This window comes from Apiospora aurea (genome assembly GCF_038362705.1).
Source record: "Apiospora aurea strain CBS 24483 chromosome Unknown utg000002l_segment0_segment0, whole genome shotgun sequence".
NCBI classification, from domain to species: Eukaryota; Fungi; Ascomycota; class Sordariomycetes; order Amphisphaeriales; family Apiosporaceae; genus Apiospora; species Apiospora aurea.
The window spans coordinates 298657-313979 of record NW_027117389.1 but is presented as its reverse complement, the minus strand read 5'-3'; the positions used below and the strand labels follow the sequence as shown (position 1 = coordinate 313979).

General features: G+C 53.1%; 8 protein-coding genes across 8 annotated transcripts; 5 read left to right on the top strand and 3 right to left on the bottom strand.

Annotated features, from left to right (window-relative positions):
• Positions 1 to 852: 852 nt before the first annotated feature.
• On the bottom strand, positions 853 to 2218 carry PG986_002500 (uncharacterized protein; the record flags this gene model as incomplete). Its single annotated transcript, XM_066838722.1, has 2 exons — positions 853 to 2067; positions 2120 to 2218. 2 exons carry the CDS (start codon positions 2216 to 2218, stop codon positions 853 to 855), a joined length of 1314 nt encoding a protein of 437 aa, XP_066703786.1.
• Positions 2219 to 2577: 359 nt separating this feature from the next.
• PG986_002499 (uncharacterized protein) lies at positions 2578 to 3645 on the top strand (the record flags this gene model as incomplete). Its single annotated transcript, XM_066838721.1, has 3 exons — positions 2578 to 2893; positions 3018 to 3301; positions 3367 to 3645. The coding sequence occupies 3 exons, from the start codon at positions 2578 to 2580 to the stop codon at positions 3643 to 3645; spliced, it is 879 nt and encodes a 292-aa protein (XP_066703785.1).
• Positions 3646 to 4287: 642 nt separating this feature from the next.
• Positions 4288 to 5283, top strand: PG986_002498 (uncharacterized protein; the record flags this gene model as incomplete). The annotated part of the gene is made up of 1 exon (XM_066838720.1): positions 4288 to 5283. One exon carries the CDS (start codon positions 4288 to 4290, stop codon positions 5281 to 5283), a length of 996 nt encoding a protein of 331 aa, XP_066703784.1.
• A 474-nt stretch (positions 5284 to 5757) lies between these two features.
• PG986_002497 (uncharacterized protein) lies at positions 5758 to 6327 on the top strand (the record flags this gene model as incomplete). Its single annotated transcript, XM_066838719.1, has 2 exons — positions 5758 to 5763; positions 5887 to 6327. The coding sequence occupies 2 exons, from the start codon at positions 5758 to 5760 to the stop codon at positions 6325 to 6327; spliced, it is 447 nt and encodes a 148-aa protein (XP_066703783.1).
• A 1331-nt stretch (positions 6328 to 7658) lies between these two features.
• Positions 7659 to 9008, top strand: PG986_002496 (GDP-mannose transporter; the record flags this gene model as incomplete). Its single annotated transcript, XM_066838718.1, has 4 exons — positions 7659 to 7799; positions 7911 to 8001; positions 8084 to 8527; positions 8596 to 9008. 4 exons carry the CDS (start codon positions 7659 to 7661, stop codon positions 9006 to 9008), a joined length of 1089 nt encoding a protein of 362 aa, XP_066703782.1.
• Positions 9009 to 9400: 392 nt separating this feature from the next.
• PG986_002495 (uncharacterized protein) lies at positions 9401 to 9745 on the bottom strand (the record flags this gene model as incomplete). Its single annotated transcript, XM_066838717.1, has 2 exons — positions 9401 to 9614; positions 9702 to 9745. The coding sequence occupies 2 exons, from the start codon at positions 9743 to 9745 to the stop codon at positions 9401 to 9403; spliced, it is 258 nt and encodes an 85-aa protein (XP_066703781.1).
• Positions 9746 to 10519: 774 nt separating this feature from the next.
• Positions 10520 to 11642, bottom strand: PG986_002494 (uncharacterized protein; the record flags this gene model as incomplete). Its single annotated transcript, XM_066838716.1, has 2 exons — positions 10520 to 11096; positions 11149 to 11642. The coding sequence occupies 2 exons, from the start codon at positions 11640 to 11642 to the stop codon at positions 10520 to 10522; spliced, it is 1071 nt and encodes a 356-aa protein (XP_066703780.1).
• A 2666-nt stretch (positions 11643 to 14308) lies between these two features.
• Positions 14309 to 15160, top strand: PG986_002493 (uncharacterized protein; the record flags this gene model as incomplete). Its single annotated transcript, XM_066838715.1, has 2 exons — positions 14309 to 14313; positions 14905 to 15160. 2 exons carry the CDS (start codon positions 14309 to 14311, stop codon positions 15158 to 15160), a joined length of 261 nt encoding a protein of 86 aa, XP_066703779.1.
• Positions 15161 to 15323: the final 163 nt, after the last annotated feature.

The following is a 15323-nucleotide window of genomic DNA, read 5'->3' as shown; positions in this document are numbered from 1 at the left end:
TAGAGAAGTTCGTTTTGACATTGTACCTGTGTTGGGTAAGGGAAATAGTAAAGACATAGTGTAAGATTAGTTAATGTGTTTATTAGTATGTGCTGAATGGAGTACGTCTATATAAAGTGCAAATATGAGCGTGAATACAAATGCTGTTGCGCGAGGCTGTGAACGTATACGTTCATTCACCCCCTGACGATATTCTTCTCCCGCCACCTATGGCTTGGATGGGTAAAGACCCCGGTGTTTGTAACCCTTGTAGCTAGGAAAAGCACATTCATGACTGTTGTTCCAGAATGGTTGGTTGCAATTGCCATTATATGCCATGAGTCCAGGGAGAACGAGTATAGCGGCAGCTGTGATCCAAAAGGGGGGTTGAATGTTGGTACTTGCCCTTTTGGGGTAGGGAACTCTACCATGGTAGATTATCCCCAAAGACAATGTAATGCGATCAAAACTCCGTTTGAAGGTGTGGGATGTATACCAATTCTTTAAGCAGCTTCATGTTTCTTAGTACGACTGTCATCATGGAGTTGTGTCCCAGAAGGGGTGAATACCCCTATACAACATTCGCTCCAAGTCTATATGCCAACTGAGAACGTTTAACACTGCAATGTTTATAATACGGGTAATACCAATAATGGTTTCAAATACTGCCGCAAAAGTTAGATATATTCAGGGCCAAGTTCAATAACCAGCCAAAGAATCTGCCCTGCGTGCCACAAACTATTTTTTCGATCTATAAGTTTGTTGTTACACACTCGCCGAACCAAGACGAACTAAAAAATGACTACATTGAATATTGATGATCCCGAAACTGTACTTGTGGCTGTGATCTAGTATGGCTAAGCCTCTAGTGGTTCATAGGAACTCCAAAGGATACCAAACCTTGGTCTCCTGTCCATCCTCTTCCCGATCCACGTGGAAGTATTTTTTGGCTTCGTTATCGTAAGTCCAATAGTCATCAGGGAACGGCAAGAGCAGCTTTTCATCCTCATCCGCATGATTGACCTTGTCGTTGTGCTGGTCGCATTCCTCTCTCCCGGCTCTGGGAGCTCCTTCGATAATGCCTGCTGTTGGCGCATTCTCTTTCTCAAAACGGCTGTTGGGCTGTGTTGCAGCTGATAAGGTAACCTCATTTTGCTGCGAGACGTATCCCTTTTCTTGGAGGTGCTCTTGCGCTCGACTATATTCCCCACTATCTGAAGCTTGGTCTCGATGTGTTTGGCTTTGTTGCGTTTGCCCTTCGGTGCGAGCAACAACTCCGTGAGAATCCACCGACGTATTGTTGGTTAGAGCCGCCTGCCTGGTTGAGAATGATTGTTGTCCCCAAGAGTCTGAGGTCCCTCCATTAGAGATTTGGAATGACGCATTGGAGGATGGGTGTTCGTTTTGCCTTGTTGGTGTCAACGTATGTTGTTGTAGCCTTGGACTGTCGTATTCATGTTCAAATTGTAGCTGGGCTGGAATCGTATCGCCATCCTTTGTAGGCAAGTTGAGTGCTGTGGATTTGTCCTGTGGAGTTCGTTTGCGTACTACCGTCACTGGTTCCGTAACAAAAGCCTCGTCGACTGTTTCTCCTTCTGTGAGATTTCCTGGGTCGATGTGTCCATCCTCCTGTTTTGCATGGTTGGGCCATGAACAGCTCTCGGGGCCACTCAGATCGCTAATTCGACAGACTGCTTCAGTACAACAAGTGCAGTACTCTGAGAGTGCATCCATATTCAGTATATGCAGCTCTAACGGCGATGGATCTGAGATATCTTTGTGAGAACGAAACCGACCAAACATAATCTTCTCGGGGCGTGGTATATCGGCGATGCGGTGTGATGTCTCGAATCGCTGCCTTTGCCCGACAAAGTTGAACTCAATTCTGATAACGCCGCTGTCACCAGCGCGTAATATAGTATTGGCGCCCATGATTCTCTCGACAATATCCCTGCTGATAAGGTTTTCATTGCAATTCGAGTTGAATATCGCTGGTATTGTTGCATCGTATTCTGTTGTGTGAAGGTTGTTGGATAATCGTATTGATACCTTCTCGAGCTTGACTGGATGTAGACCCTGTCGTGAGGACTGTTAGCACGCACTGCTTCCCTATTGGTGGTAAATAGTCGCCGCTGCTTACCTCCAATGATGTAACATTCCTGCCCATACATTTGTGCCATCTAAAGTAAGATGCCAGTTTACCGAGCAGAGTATGGCTCTCGTTGGATTGGCTCTGCATGATGGTTTGGTGAAAGAAACCGCCTTGGGCAGCAACTGGAAAAACCATACGGGCGTTTTTCGAGATTGAAGCGACTTATGAGAGTGGTGTTGCGCTATTCATTTGATTTCAGCTCGATCTCTGCCTGCATAATACGGGGGTGTGGCCTCATGATCGACCAATGACCCGAGAACATCAGTGCATGTTTAAGACAAAAGAAATACTTGGGCACAATCCTGCCGTCCTTCGCGATATGTGCGTCAGCATTAGGCTGAGGGCGGCAAGTGAGAGGGGTAATTATTGCATAATAAATGACCGAAACCTCGAGTCCATTCAATTTTCATCGTTGACAGGGAATCTTCACAGAATCACCAAGCACGATGGCTCAGGATCGAACGACGCCCGTTATCCAGCCACGGGGATACCCAAAACTGGCGAAGTTCATGGTTGAGCAGGACTACGCGATGCTGAGACAGTTCCGCCAACTCGCCATGCGCAATCTTTTGTATTTACAAGCGGAGATCTGCGAGCTGGAGCATGACCTCACCGAGCAAGGACTTCTCGATGCGAATGCCAGCGACGAAAGGAAATGGTATGATCGCGAGTGGTGGTATTTGCACCAAGGAGAGGCCAGGGGAACTGGGGGCAAACAGTGGAAGCTGGTGCTGAGAGTGCGAGCAAAGCTTCGCGAGTACTGTAAGCAATTCAAACTTTAATAGTCTCTCTTCTCCCTTGCTCACAGACCCCTTAATTGAACTTTGATCAAACAAAGCAACGGAAGCGATGACCAGCGTGTACTAATTTTAGGTTCGCGATGTAGATGCAGCAGTACAGCAGTACCAGTCGATCGATTCGATCCAAAAGCCTTCCCATCGACAGCGAAAACAATTACAGAAATACATCAACTCCGAGTCTCTCGGAGGTCTCTGCGGATTCCTGGGGAAAGACCTTGGCGAACACGATCAAATAGCCCCTGTGTACGATGCGAAGCACCTCGGCGACCTCCTGTTCCTCAGAGAGGACCCATTCGAAGATGACTTTCTCTCCCATCTCCTAACCGGGCCGATTCTGCGCTTATTTCACCAAATTTGGAAATACTTCAAGGTAAAGTTCATACCATGAATACGAATCCACGAAGTGGGCACGGAAAGAGTTGACCCTGAGAGTAGCGCCCCCTGCCACACGACACAGAAGCAGCTGCAGGGCACGTTGAAGAGGACACCGCCCTATGGCACTACTCGGACCGCCATGTCCGTCTTGCTGCAAATTTTGTCGGCTCCGGGGTTTCCTCTCTGCTGCCCATGCTATCCATCATTGCTTTGTTCTATGTTCAAGATACGCTGGCCAGACTCGGGCTCGTCTGTGCCTTTACTGTCGTCTTTTCCCTTTGCATGTTTGCCGCCACGCAGTGCAAGCGAGTCGAGGTTTTTGCTGCAACGGCTGCGTAGGTCTTCCAACCAAGAGGGTCAACGGGCAACTTACAACCAGACTGACATACATTCTCCTAGCTTTGCATCTGTACAAGTAGTGTTTGTGGGGAGCACAAGTGGTTCCGCCACTTGACCGACTTGATCTTTCGTCATCGAGGATAATAATAGGCAACAATTGCTCACTCGCCGCGTATCGGCCGGGGTGCTACCCGTCGGTGCACTCTCTGTTGCTCCATTCTTGAATCCCCAGACCCCTGCTTGACCCTGACTGACTGGCACTGTGTTGGCAGAGTCCAAACTCTAATCCCCGGCGAATCTCTAGTTCATGTTTGCCCGGCAATACTGTCCAACATGATGCAGTCAAGCACATGCTTGCTTGGGTTATACCAGCCAACCCTTGCCAGGAATCTGCTTCAAAAGGACGTTGAGTTCTCTGCAACGCAAAACGTTCTCGCACTTCAGGGCACCTGCCGAGGTGACGTGCTATTCTCTTTGGAGTTGACTGTGCCTTTGCAGCAACCGCCTGGTACCAATCTCTTCTAAGGGGAATCGACATCCCAACTCTTATCCAAAGTCAATTGGCTTCTACTCATACTTTCCTCGAGCCTAAACAAACGCCCACCAGTGACCGAATTGCGTTTTCAACCCTTGACAGCAACCATGGCGTCCTTTGGTCTACTCGCAAATGACAGAGAAGTCCACGAAGAACCGCAGCAACCGGGCGTATACGCCAGCGTATCATTAGCCACCAAGACACCGAAGTGTAAACTGATGTCAGCATGCCGCGCCTGGCTATCGACATTGGTATCAAAGCTCGACTTCTTTGGTGACCCTGCAAACAATACAACAGCTGCTGGCGTTGACAACGGAACAACAAGAACTACTCGGCAGCGGCTTCGGAATGAGATGTGCCATAACTCAACATCCAAACAAGAGTCGCTCGAATCCACCGACGAAACCTTCCCCTTACTGCCCAAGACTCTGTGGCGCTGCCAGTCGGCAGTGGTCCGAGATCGGAAAGGACATGGACATCACATCAACCATGTCATCATCGACTCGGCAGCAGATTATTCGACTACCACCCGTGATGAGGCAAACCGACTGGGTCTGATCCGACGGCCTACACTCCGGAAACTGGCTCTAGCTGACGGCAGTACCCTGGAGGCCGTAGAGTACGTTACACTACGCCTGAGCCTACCCGAAATTGGATTAGGGGATATCGCCGTGAATGCTCTCCTCCTCCCCACACTTCCGCAGGGACATGTCCTATTGATAGGGCTCACGGATATCATCCGGCATGGCATCGTCGCCAAGATTGCGGAGAGACAGAGCGGGTGGGAGAAGCTAGAGTCGACTTTGGAGCTGGAGCTGAAGCCGGGCCTCGCTTGCGTTATTCTCACTGGTCGAACGAAGGGTAAGTTGATCAATGTAGATGGAGCCACGGCATCGTTGCTAGCTGACATGGAGACTTTAGAACAAAAGGAAAGTGACGAAAAGAAGAGAAAGCCTGACAAATCCGAAGCGGCTTATGCCTTGAAGTACCGCAACTCTGCCTCGTCGTCGACCTCTGGTTCTTCGACGCCGTCATCGGCGGGGAGTGATGACCAAGGAAGCCAATCGACAGAAATAACAACCCCATCAACCAAGTCCAAGTGAAGCAGTCATATTCAGGTATAACGATGGGTTCGAGCAAGAACGCGAGAAGTAAACGTAGGGAACGCACACGATAAGTTGCGGCGCGACGTCGGGTTAAGATTTGGGGACTTCAAGGGAGCCGGAGCGCTGGGATCCTTTCTCCATTCCCACTACCTTAACCTACCACAACCCCGGCTCACATTGGCTAAAGCCTCTAATTGCTAATTGTGTGGGCCAACCCCAGCAGGCTCGATGTCTGCTTGTATCAATGGTGGTGAAACTCTCTCACAGCATGGGTTGGCCCCTCCCTTTCTCGTCTTCACGTTGACATTTGGATTAATGGTTGCAGGATCCAATTGGGTCATAAACGTCCCTAATGTATCACTAAGGGTTAAATCAGAACCCCGGAAACGCAAATGAAGAAATGGAATGTAATGCAGATATGTCCAATCCAAATTGAGACCATCCCAAAGCCATCAATCGTTCTGAGTTCAGATGCCTGTAAGCAAATCGGTAGATGGCGGATTAAGAAATGGGGGTTCCCCGCCACTTGGCCAAAGCTCAAGCATCCTGGAGCAGCCTGGGAATATTTGCATCCATTCTGATTCTCTTCCCTGCCTACAGAATAGAACCCTTACCAAGACCAACCCCAATTCCCACAACGGTTCCGCCGCGCTTTCCAACCACCGCCCAAGATGTCGTCCCCCCAACCCAAAAAAGACCCCCAAGGCCCTGCCCTACCAGCCGCGCCTCGCCTCCGAGCCGACGACGCGCCGACCCGGCGGCGCACCAGCCCCGCGACCAGCAACCGCCGCCGCCGCCGCGCTCCCCGAGAGCCTGCGCGCCCCGCGCCCGCGACCCGTCGATCCGAACAGCCCGGCCTACAAGGCGGCGTCGCGCAAGTACGTGCGCACCATGATCGCCATGCCCATCCTGCTCGTCACGTCGTGGGTCCTCTTCGACCGCCTCGCGCGCGGCGCCGAGGTCAAGACGTTCAAGCAGTCGCCGTCGACCGACCAACAGCTGGCGCAGGCGAGGGAGGCGGGCAACGGGGGCAGCGTGTGAGGCAAAGACACGACTGCAGAATGATGATGCACGACGGCAATGGGTACAATTGGGGCGATCCGAGACCAATCGCAATCACGGCCATGACAACTGCTTTGAAGAGAAGGGTTTACCCAACTTGCTGCTGCCGGTCTACATACCCGGAGCCATGCTGGCTGCCGTCGCGGCTGCCGGCATGATTGAGAGCCCAGCTCTCAAGCTTCATACCTATTGTCGCGGATGGGGAAAGGCTTTGGCGTAAAGCTGTTGTGGCCGCCCCGAGGATCTGGGGTCACAAGAGTACTTGGCCTTGCACTCTTGGGTGTTTGATCCCTTGGCTGCTTAATCGACCACGCACGCACGTACCGACAGCGACCTTAGGTATAACACTAGACAGACTCGGAATGCCTGTCGAAGGCCATGGTGCTGTTGTTACGGCTGGGGAAATCACTCTAGTCTCCACACGCCATTGGGGTTCATCAAGGGGCGCCCCTAAATGGCAAGACTATCATGACGCAAGATGCGCATTGCAGAGATACCCTCATTGAATCAGATGGGGCCACTATGCCCAATGTCGATGTACTTTTTTCCTGTGCGTTCCAGGTTGGCCGCTGCTGCAGGGCATCCACGGTTTCGGTCAATGCGACCTTGGGCTTACCTGACGCGATCCTGGGCAGGGGTGCAGAATGCCTGCTTCAATAACGATAGGCCCCGCCATGTCGATTCGGTGTCAAGTAACTGGGGAGAGCCGCTTGCGGACTAGGACCGTTTAGGCAATTGGAGGTATCTCGTACAAGGGGGTCGCATCTGGCTGGGGTCATTGCCCGGTTCAGACTCAGGCTTAGTGGTTGTTTGGATGTCTTCGAGGTTGGTTGGTTTTGGGAAATTGATCACTTTACTATCCGACGCTCAACATCCGCACCTCGGAGCCAAGAAGAAGGCAATGCAGGCTTTTACCATGCCCCGTATTGGAAAAAGGCTTACGCGTACTCCTAGGTGGTGTACAGATAGGATGCTGGACAAGATAGACATAATAAAAAGAGAAGAGCCCTTTCTGGTCGCGAACATAATAGCAATTGACCCAATCTTCACTTACCCAATTCCCTATCTCGCTCAGCTTTACCCTACATTTTGGCAAGTTGAGGAGTTCCTGCTTGTTTCGATCCGAGTGACACAAGACGTGGTGCCGGGGGAAGCTGGCATCTAGCAGCGTCTCTATCCATTGGTCGGTCACAATCCCGTGTGCTTATCAGTCGTTGCACGCGACAAACCACTCGGCGGCGCTGTGGTGTTACAGCTTTCCTACGACGAAGGACGGCTTAACCGGGACATAGTCCTCGCCGTCAGCCATGATGCTACTGTCCAAGATCGAGAGCAGCCCGGCGGCGGCTGTCCTTGCCTACTGCTTCTCGTCCATGAGCATGACGCTGGTGAACAAGTACGTCGTCTCGGGTAACGAGTGGAATCTGAACTTCTTTTACCTTGCCGTCCAGGTATGTGAATGTCTCTAGGTTTTCTATCCCTTTCAGGGCATACGCATGCATATACCTACCAGTTCGTACAGGCCGGGTGTGCTAACTTGAAATTGGTTCTTTGGGGGAAAGGCCATTGTAGGAACCGTCGCGATTCTGATCCTGAAGCGGCTCGGCCTCATGGCCAACTTGAGACCTTACGAGAGCAAAAAGGCGAGGGCTTGTAAGTCCCGAATTGCAGACGGCCTTTTCGTGCCTAAGTACTTAGCCTATACTAAATGGTTCTCGGTGCCTGCGCAACCCAGGGTTTCCGATCTCCCTCCTCCTCGTGGGCATGATCTACACCAGCATCCAGGCGCTGCAGTTCCTCTCGGTGCCCGTGTACACCATCTTCAAGAACCTGACCATCATCGTCATCGCGTATGGCGAGGCGCTGGGGTTCGGCGGTGGCAGCGGCAGCAGCAGCAGCAGCAGCGGACATGGCGTCACCCGCCTGGCGCTGCTGTCGTTCGCGTTGATGGTGCTCAGCTCCGTTGTCGCCGCTTGGGCCGATATCCAGAGCGTCGTCGCATCAGCTCATCGTGATGATGATGATGATGTTGGGATGGGGATGGAGTCCGACGTCGCGGTCACCATGTCTACACTCAATGCGGGGTACTTCTGGATGGGCCTCAATATCTTCTGCGCCGCGGCGTATGCGTTGAGTAATCGGAGGGTCATGGTCAAGGCCGATCTGAAGAGCATAGATGGTAAGACCCCGATCTCTACCGTCTATCCAATGAAGAACCCCTGCTGATCCATTGCTGTGAGCCAACAGTCATGTTCTACAACAACCTCCTCTCCATCCCCATCCTCCTGCTCTGCTCCGCCCTCCTCGAGGACTGGTCCACCCCGAACCTGCAAAACAACTTCCCCGCGCCCACTCGTGCTCACTTGGGCACCGGCATGCTCTACTCGGGCCTCGTCGCCATCCTCATCTCGTACTGCACGCCCTGGTGCATCCGCGCCACGTCCTCGACCACGTACGCCATGGCCGGCGCGCTCAACAAGCTGCCCGTCGCGGTGCTGGGCATCGTCTTCTTCGCGGGGCCCGTCACGGTCGCGGGCGCGGCTGCGATCTCCATCGGGGTCCTGAGCGGGGTCGTGTATGCTTGGGAGAAGACGCGGGAGACGGGGCAGCCTTCGGGGAAGCCGATCTTGCCGCTGCGGGTCGCGCGCTTGAAGTCGTAGGTGGACTTGTCGAGGGTGCGCGCATGCGAGGCGGCGTGTGCGCATTACGACTTGCTTGCTCTGGCACGTTGATTGGGCCTGTTGGAAGTAGCGTTTGGTAATAAATATGAAATATACTGTTTGATTTCTAGGTAGAAGCCCTCAATCGCCTAGGGTAGGGATATCATATCGTCATCGTCTCGCTTCGTCAATCAATCGCCCTTCATCATCCCAAAAGCGCAGCGCACCAATGCTTGCCCCAACTTCTTAACCGGGTACCCGCATCAACCCACAACCCACATGGGCCCGTCTATATATGCCCTTTTGTCTATCGTACAGTCCAGTCGGCCGTCAACCAATCAAGCCGCCCCCGCATGTGTGCGGCAGCAGCCCGTTTTGCCATCGGTCTCCTCCTAGGCGTCGTGTCGCTCCGCCGCCAGCTCCTTGAGGTCGCCCGTCTCGCCGACCTGGACGCGGCCGCCGGTGGAGGCGTCGGCCTTCTTGGGGCCCTTGGGCAGGGCGTCGTCGACGCGGTCCTTGGCCTCTTCGACCTTGCCCTCGAGGCTGGCGTCGGACGTGGGGGCCTTCTTGGAGCCGATCTGGGTCTTGGCCTCGTCGAGGATCTGCCTGTGTGCGCGATTGCTGTTAGAGACTACGCTTGATGGGAACAGCAGGAGATTTGGGGGAAGGAGAAGGAGACGAGGAAAAACTTACTGAGCTTCGGCGCTTTGGCTTCCTGTTTCCATGGTGGCGGCCATCTTTGCAGGTTTTAGGTGCGGTAGGTTTGCGATTGAGTTGGGCGTGGGGGAATGTGGTTTACAGGTCTCAGGAACCGACGCGCGGTGGACAGTTTGGGCTTCGTGGTTATCTTTGTTTGTATCGAGAGAGTCGAGAGCAGGAAAGTTCGAAATAGCATGCGGTGGGATGTATTTGAAGAAAACAGCCGGCTTGTCGCAAGCCTTTGCAATCGTATGTATTTCCCGCCTACGTGGGGTGATCGTCAGGTCTCGGAAAAGAAAGCTTGGTCGCTTCTCAATGCGAAATGCGATCTGACGTAGCTATGGGCCGCCGACGTCATTTTCACAGGCTGTGGAGTTCTGCTTGCGACGACCCCCCTGTCGGCTGCCGTGCGGGCTGGGGCCGGTTCAGGTACGATCCCATCCAGGACGATCTCCAGATAAGGACCGATCGGGATCATCGGGGGCTTTGGCATGACGGGCGATGACGGGTAATCCCTTCCTTTGGGTTTGCTGCCAATTGGATAACAGACGCCTGTGTCGTCTGATGTCTTCATCCGCGCCCACTGCCGCTTGATGGGGGGTTCAACGGCGCCGGGTGGAGTGTCCAGACCTCACCAATTTTGACTACCATCCGCATCCAACAACTGTGCCGTGAGATGTCCCTTTTGATCGCACCTGTAGCTAAATAGATAACCTTGGAGAAGCGATAGTAGTGTTATTGAAGTGCATTCTACAAAGGAAATAAGTACCCATGATAGCAGAACGCCAAAATACCTACAATCCCCTCCCGCCTTAGATCCCCCCAGTGCAGAATACATCCGCGCGCCCCAAGCCGCCATCCAAGTCCCTCACCTTCCCCCTTCCTGCACCTTGATCGTAATCAAAACGCCAAGCCAGCAACATCCCCGCCATCCTCGAAACCTTGATCGCATGCTTCACTTTATCCGACAGAGCAGCCGTCCCGACCTCAGCCTCGAAGACGCGCCAGAACTCGGCCCGCAGCTGCTCGGCGTTGTCGTAGGCGTACCAGGCCTTCTTTCTGCTGTAGCCGGTAATACTCTCCAGCCCCCACAATGAGAGGCCGAAGCGGGAGATCTCGGCCTCGGCCCAGTCGATGATGCCGGTGATGCGGCCGTCGTCTTTGTTGACTAGGATGTTGGACTCGTGGAGGTCGCCGCGGTTGATGACGAACGGGAGGAGGCCGAAGACAACGGGGAGGTCGGCGCGGACTTGCTTCACCGTCGCGTGGAAGCGCCCGGGCAAGCCTTCGGTCAGACGGTTAAGACCGGCGTCGACGTCTTGTCGCACCTTCTCGGCCGCCGCGGCGGGAGTGATTTGCTGCGGGTTCTTCCACGCTTCGGCGAAAAACCTAACATCATACTAGAGGTAAGCAAACGCCATTTGGAGTGCGAAAATGGGACGGAGAGAAAGCTTGCCTGGCGAAATCGCGCACAGTCTGGAACTGCCGGGCCGCAAAAGCTGATGCCCCTTCCACCGACGAGTCCCGAGTTTCGAAGGAGCACAACCCCTCGCGCTTCACCATCACATAGATTTGCAGAGGCGATGTTGCGTCGCCGATTGGTCCATGGTAACGGCACTTGGGCACGAAGTCCGGGTGCACTGATGCGGCGAGTTCCATGATGTCCATGTCGAGCTTCGACTTGGCGGCGCGGAACTGCACGATGCGCACCTGCTCCGGGCCGCCGGCGACGACCGTGTAGCTCCAATGGCCCTGGAGGGGGACCGGGGTCACGGGCTCATCACTGCCCATCAGGGCGGCGGCTTTGGCGTCGCAGTCGGACTTGGTCACGGCTGTGTTGCCGCCGAAGTTCTGGAAGAACTCCTGGATCGAGCCGTCGAGGGTGTAGATTGTGGCGCCCCATGAGGTCCGCTTCTGGGGAAGGTCTGATGGCATCTTGCTGATAGTGGTTCCTGGTGGCCGGGGTTTTTGAATGTCTGGAGGAAGTTTGTTGGAGTTAGTTTGGTTGGGCCAGGCAGACAACTGATATATGCGGGCGTCGTGGCTTGGTGCGGCTGTCTTGCATCACGCGTCATGCGAAGCTCCTCCATAGTAGATAGAGCAGGTTCGAGGGGGATTCCTATGAGCCATACTCCTCTCCCAGTCGCACACCAGGTCGCACGGCAGAAGATTCGGCATCGCCGCTCCATGGCGATTCGCTCGTGCAAGCCTGCGTAACCCAGACCAGTGGTCTCCTCAAAGAATGTTGAAGGTACGAAGCTCCTTTTCTCCCTTCTCGAGCATGTCCATGGCTTGTCCTTGCATGATGCCATGTACGTAGCAGTCGCCCACGAAAAGAAAGTCGTCGCCGCTAGGTCGTAGAATAAAAGGGGTTATGTAGCCCATAAAAACAACAACCAGGTCCCCCTTTTCCACGAGATGGGGACACAATGCATAGTATCCGCTCGCTGTTATGGCAAATCTTCTGTTAAAAGAGTTATGCAAAAACCATGACCTCCATGTGTCGCCAGTGTAACCACTACCCAGTGTACCAGTATCACTGTTCATTTGCCCTGGGGTTAATAGTCGACAAAGGTTAGCAATACCTTCCTGAACCCACGGAAACGGCTTTAACGGAAGCGAGTCTTCCCGAGCCTCGGCGATGTAAAAGGGGGGAAGCCATGCGGCACTGCATGTGTCTAGGAATGCGACCAGTGCGCTTGAACCCAGGACTTTGTAATAAGCCAGCAGATCGAAGGTGGCATGTCCGCAAAGGCTGTGCCATATCTGCTCAAGGATATGTTCGTTCTCCGAGTCATGCCGTGAGCTAATTTCATAGTCCTCAGGCATTCCTAGTTGTCGCGAAGAATGTTCAATCACGTCAAACGCAAACCCTTGGACCTGAAGCATATTCTGACATTCCATGACCTGGGCTTCCAGTGGAGAGCTGCCAGCTGCACCGCAACGGTCGAAATCGGGATATGCTATTGAGTTATAGGATCTTTCGCAGTTCCAATTTGGCACCCACGATGGGATGGTGATATGGGCTTGGTTATGTTAGATACTTGCAAGAGAAATGGGTTAGAGGTGTATATTACTTGCCCCAGTGCTGAACAGCATTGAGTATGAAAGTCGACTTGGCATCGGTCAAAGCTCGAATGGCCAGCTCTCGGTAGACGTCAGTCTCCGTAGAACTATAGTCGGCTTGCATGATCAGGCACTCATCCGGGCCTATACGGGCCGAGTAGTGCCCCAGTAAGGCGAACACACGATCTTTTGGGTCGAGACAGTGCTTGTGAGATGCCTTATTGAAACGGTAGAGCTGATAGGCAAAATCTGCATGTTGGGGTTTCGTCGTTTCGGCCCTCTCGACAAATGATTTATGAAGTGATACGGGGGTTGCGTAACGTATTTTTGCCGCCTCTGCTACTGAAAAGAGGTCATAGCATAACATTCGGCACGCTTTATAGAGAATGGCGAAACTGATACATTCCCGTCCCCAGTAAAACTCGACAGGCGTATTCGTTCCTGCTTCTTGAACGACCCATAAGCGCGTGAACTTATGGTTTGGGTACTATAGTCAGGCATTGACAATGAAGCTGTTCGTTGAGGTCTGGACAGATACATACCCATGGCCGATCCAAGAAGGCTTTAAGGTGCTCGACTTCAATTGTTGACTCAAAAGCCTCTAGACCCTCTTTTTGTATCCTCCCTATCTGCCTTTTATCCAGAGATGCTACTTGGCGGAGGGCGGAGGAGGCTTTCTCCGCGACCTGATCTGTGTCGGGTCCTAACCACACAAGGACTTTTTCGGCTTTGTCGTAGATATTGTACATCAGCTGAACCTGTTGGCTTCGATCCTGGAAATCTTCCTGATTGATGCAGACCTGGTCGACCCACAACCGAAAGCCTAGACGTGAGGCTCCTTTACCATTGTGGTAGCGTAACCTCCTACGTAGCCTCCTGAGAGCGCCGTCGAGATTGTTACTGATCCTGATAGCCCTCTTGCCAATCAAAATCCTGGACCAGCTGGTTGTCGTTCCCCATGCGTATGAAAGCGCTTTCCAAGGCGGGCAGTCATCAAGCTTGGCCATCTCGAGATCGCCGTACAACTCATCATTTCGGGCGCCGTTGTAAAGTATGAGCATTCGCACTGTACGTTCTGCCGTTATAGGCTCATACGTGTATTTGGACGGGTTCCGAATGCGTCTAGGCATTGTGAAGCTTCTCAGGGGACCTGGTATTCTTGAATTTTTTAGGTGTTGAATGACTCCGCGTTGGACTGAATAGAAGGAGAAGAAAGCAATGATACTTCCCCGCACAGCGTGACTCGGGTTCTCACCCTTTAACGATGTACATATACAGCTTCGCCCCAGTCTCAGCCACTTCACGCCCACAGCCTCCATAGGCTTGCCGAATCAGGATCCCACAATGCCGTTCCAGAATGGTTCGCGGGCCCTGGGCGACAAGGCACAATAAGGCTGGCGAATACCAATGCAATACCGACCCGTGCTGCAGAATCATGCTTTGAGTTGTGACACCGAGAAGTGTTGGGGATCACCACAAGTGGTGGCTTGGGCCCACCAAGCCCCCCTTCTATCATCTTCCTTGCGCCGGACGCAATGATGTACGTTTGTTCCCTGACGCTGCATGACCCTGCAAGCCTTGATGATCAATTACTATTGAATGAACCTTCAACACCGACTGCTGTACTGAAGCAGCGGGCTTAATTCATGCGGCAGCCGGGCAGCCACCAGGCTACAACATCAGCTTGAACTGGACGCTACCAGGGTTGGTTGGCCAGAAATGAGACCGGCGAAAGCCCCTGCCAGTAGCTGCAGCAGACGAAAAAGCCACCAAGCATGCAAGTTGGGACCAAGCAGGCTGGGATAGTTGTCTCATCGAACTGGCAATTCCGGCAATGCTGCATTCGCTCAAACGATAGAAGACCACAAGCAGTCTCACCGACATTGTCATCTTGTGTGGTGACAATACATTTGTAATTTAATGGACTATGAAACCCCCCTATTCTTGCGCCAACTAACCGATTCAGTTCCTTGTCAGCATTTTTTCTTTCCAGCCCCTTAGCTGGTTCCCCCTCCCTGTCAATCTGGAATCAAAATAAAACTCTTACCTTTTGTCTACCACCTGCCCTTCCGCCCGCACCAGCACAGTAATGTCGTCAGCATCAATATGCAAACTGCCCCACCAACGATAGCCCCAATCGTCGCGGGTGGGATATCCGTACCGGCCGCGCCGTTGATGGCGTGAGTCGGAAGAGGACCCGCCACAACAGTCGTGTTGTCGTCGCGGCTGAAGATGTGCATGCCGGCGGTCTCGATGCAGGCCGTGGCATTGAAGGGGCGGAAGGCCAGGGGCGCCGCAACGGCAAAACCCGACAGGACCGTGCCGACGACCGCCGCGGAGATGAGAATGAGAAGCATATTCTTGTTGTAGTTGTTCTTGGTTACTAGCAGTGACGTAGATACTTACCTGCCACTGACTCTTACCTAAATACTTGGTTGGTGATTGAAAACCAAAAAGTAGGGAAACAATGGAATTGTTTTGCCGGGCGTTGTGTTTCTGTAAGTTGGGACGGTCCACGTTTGACTCTTTCCGGAATTGACCAGGACCAGC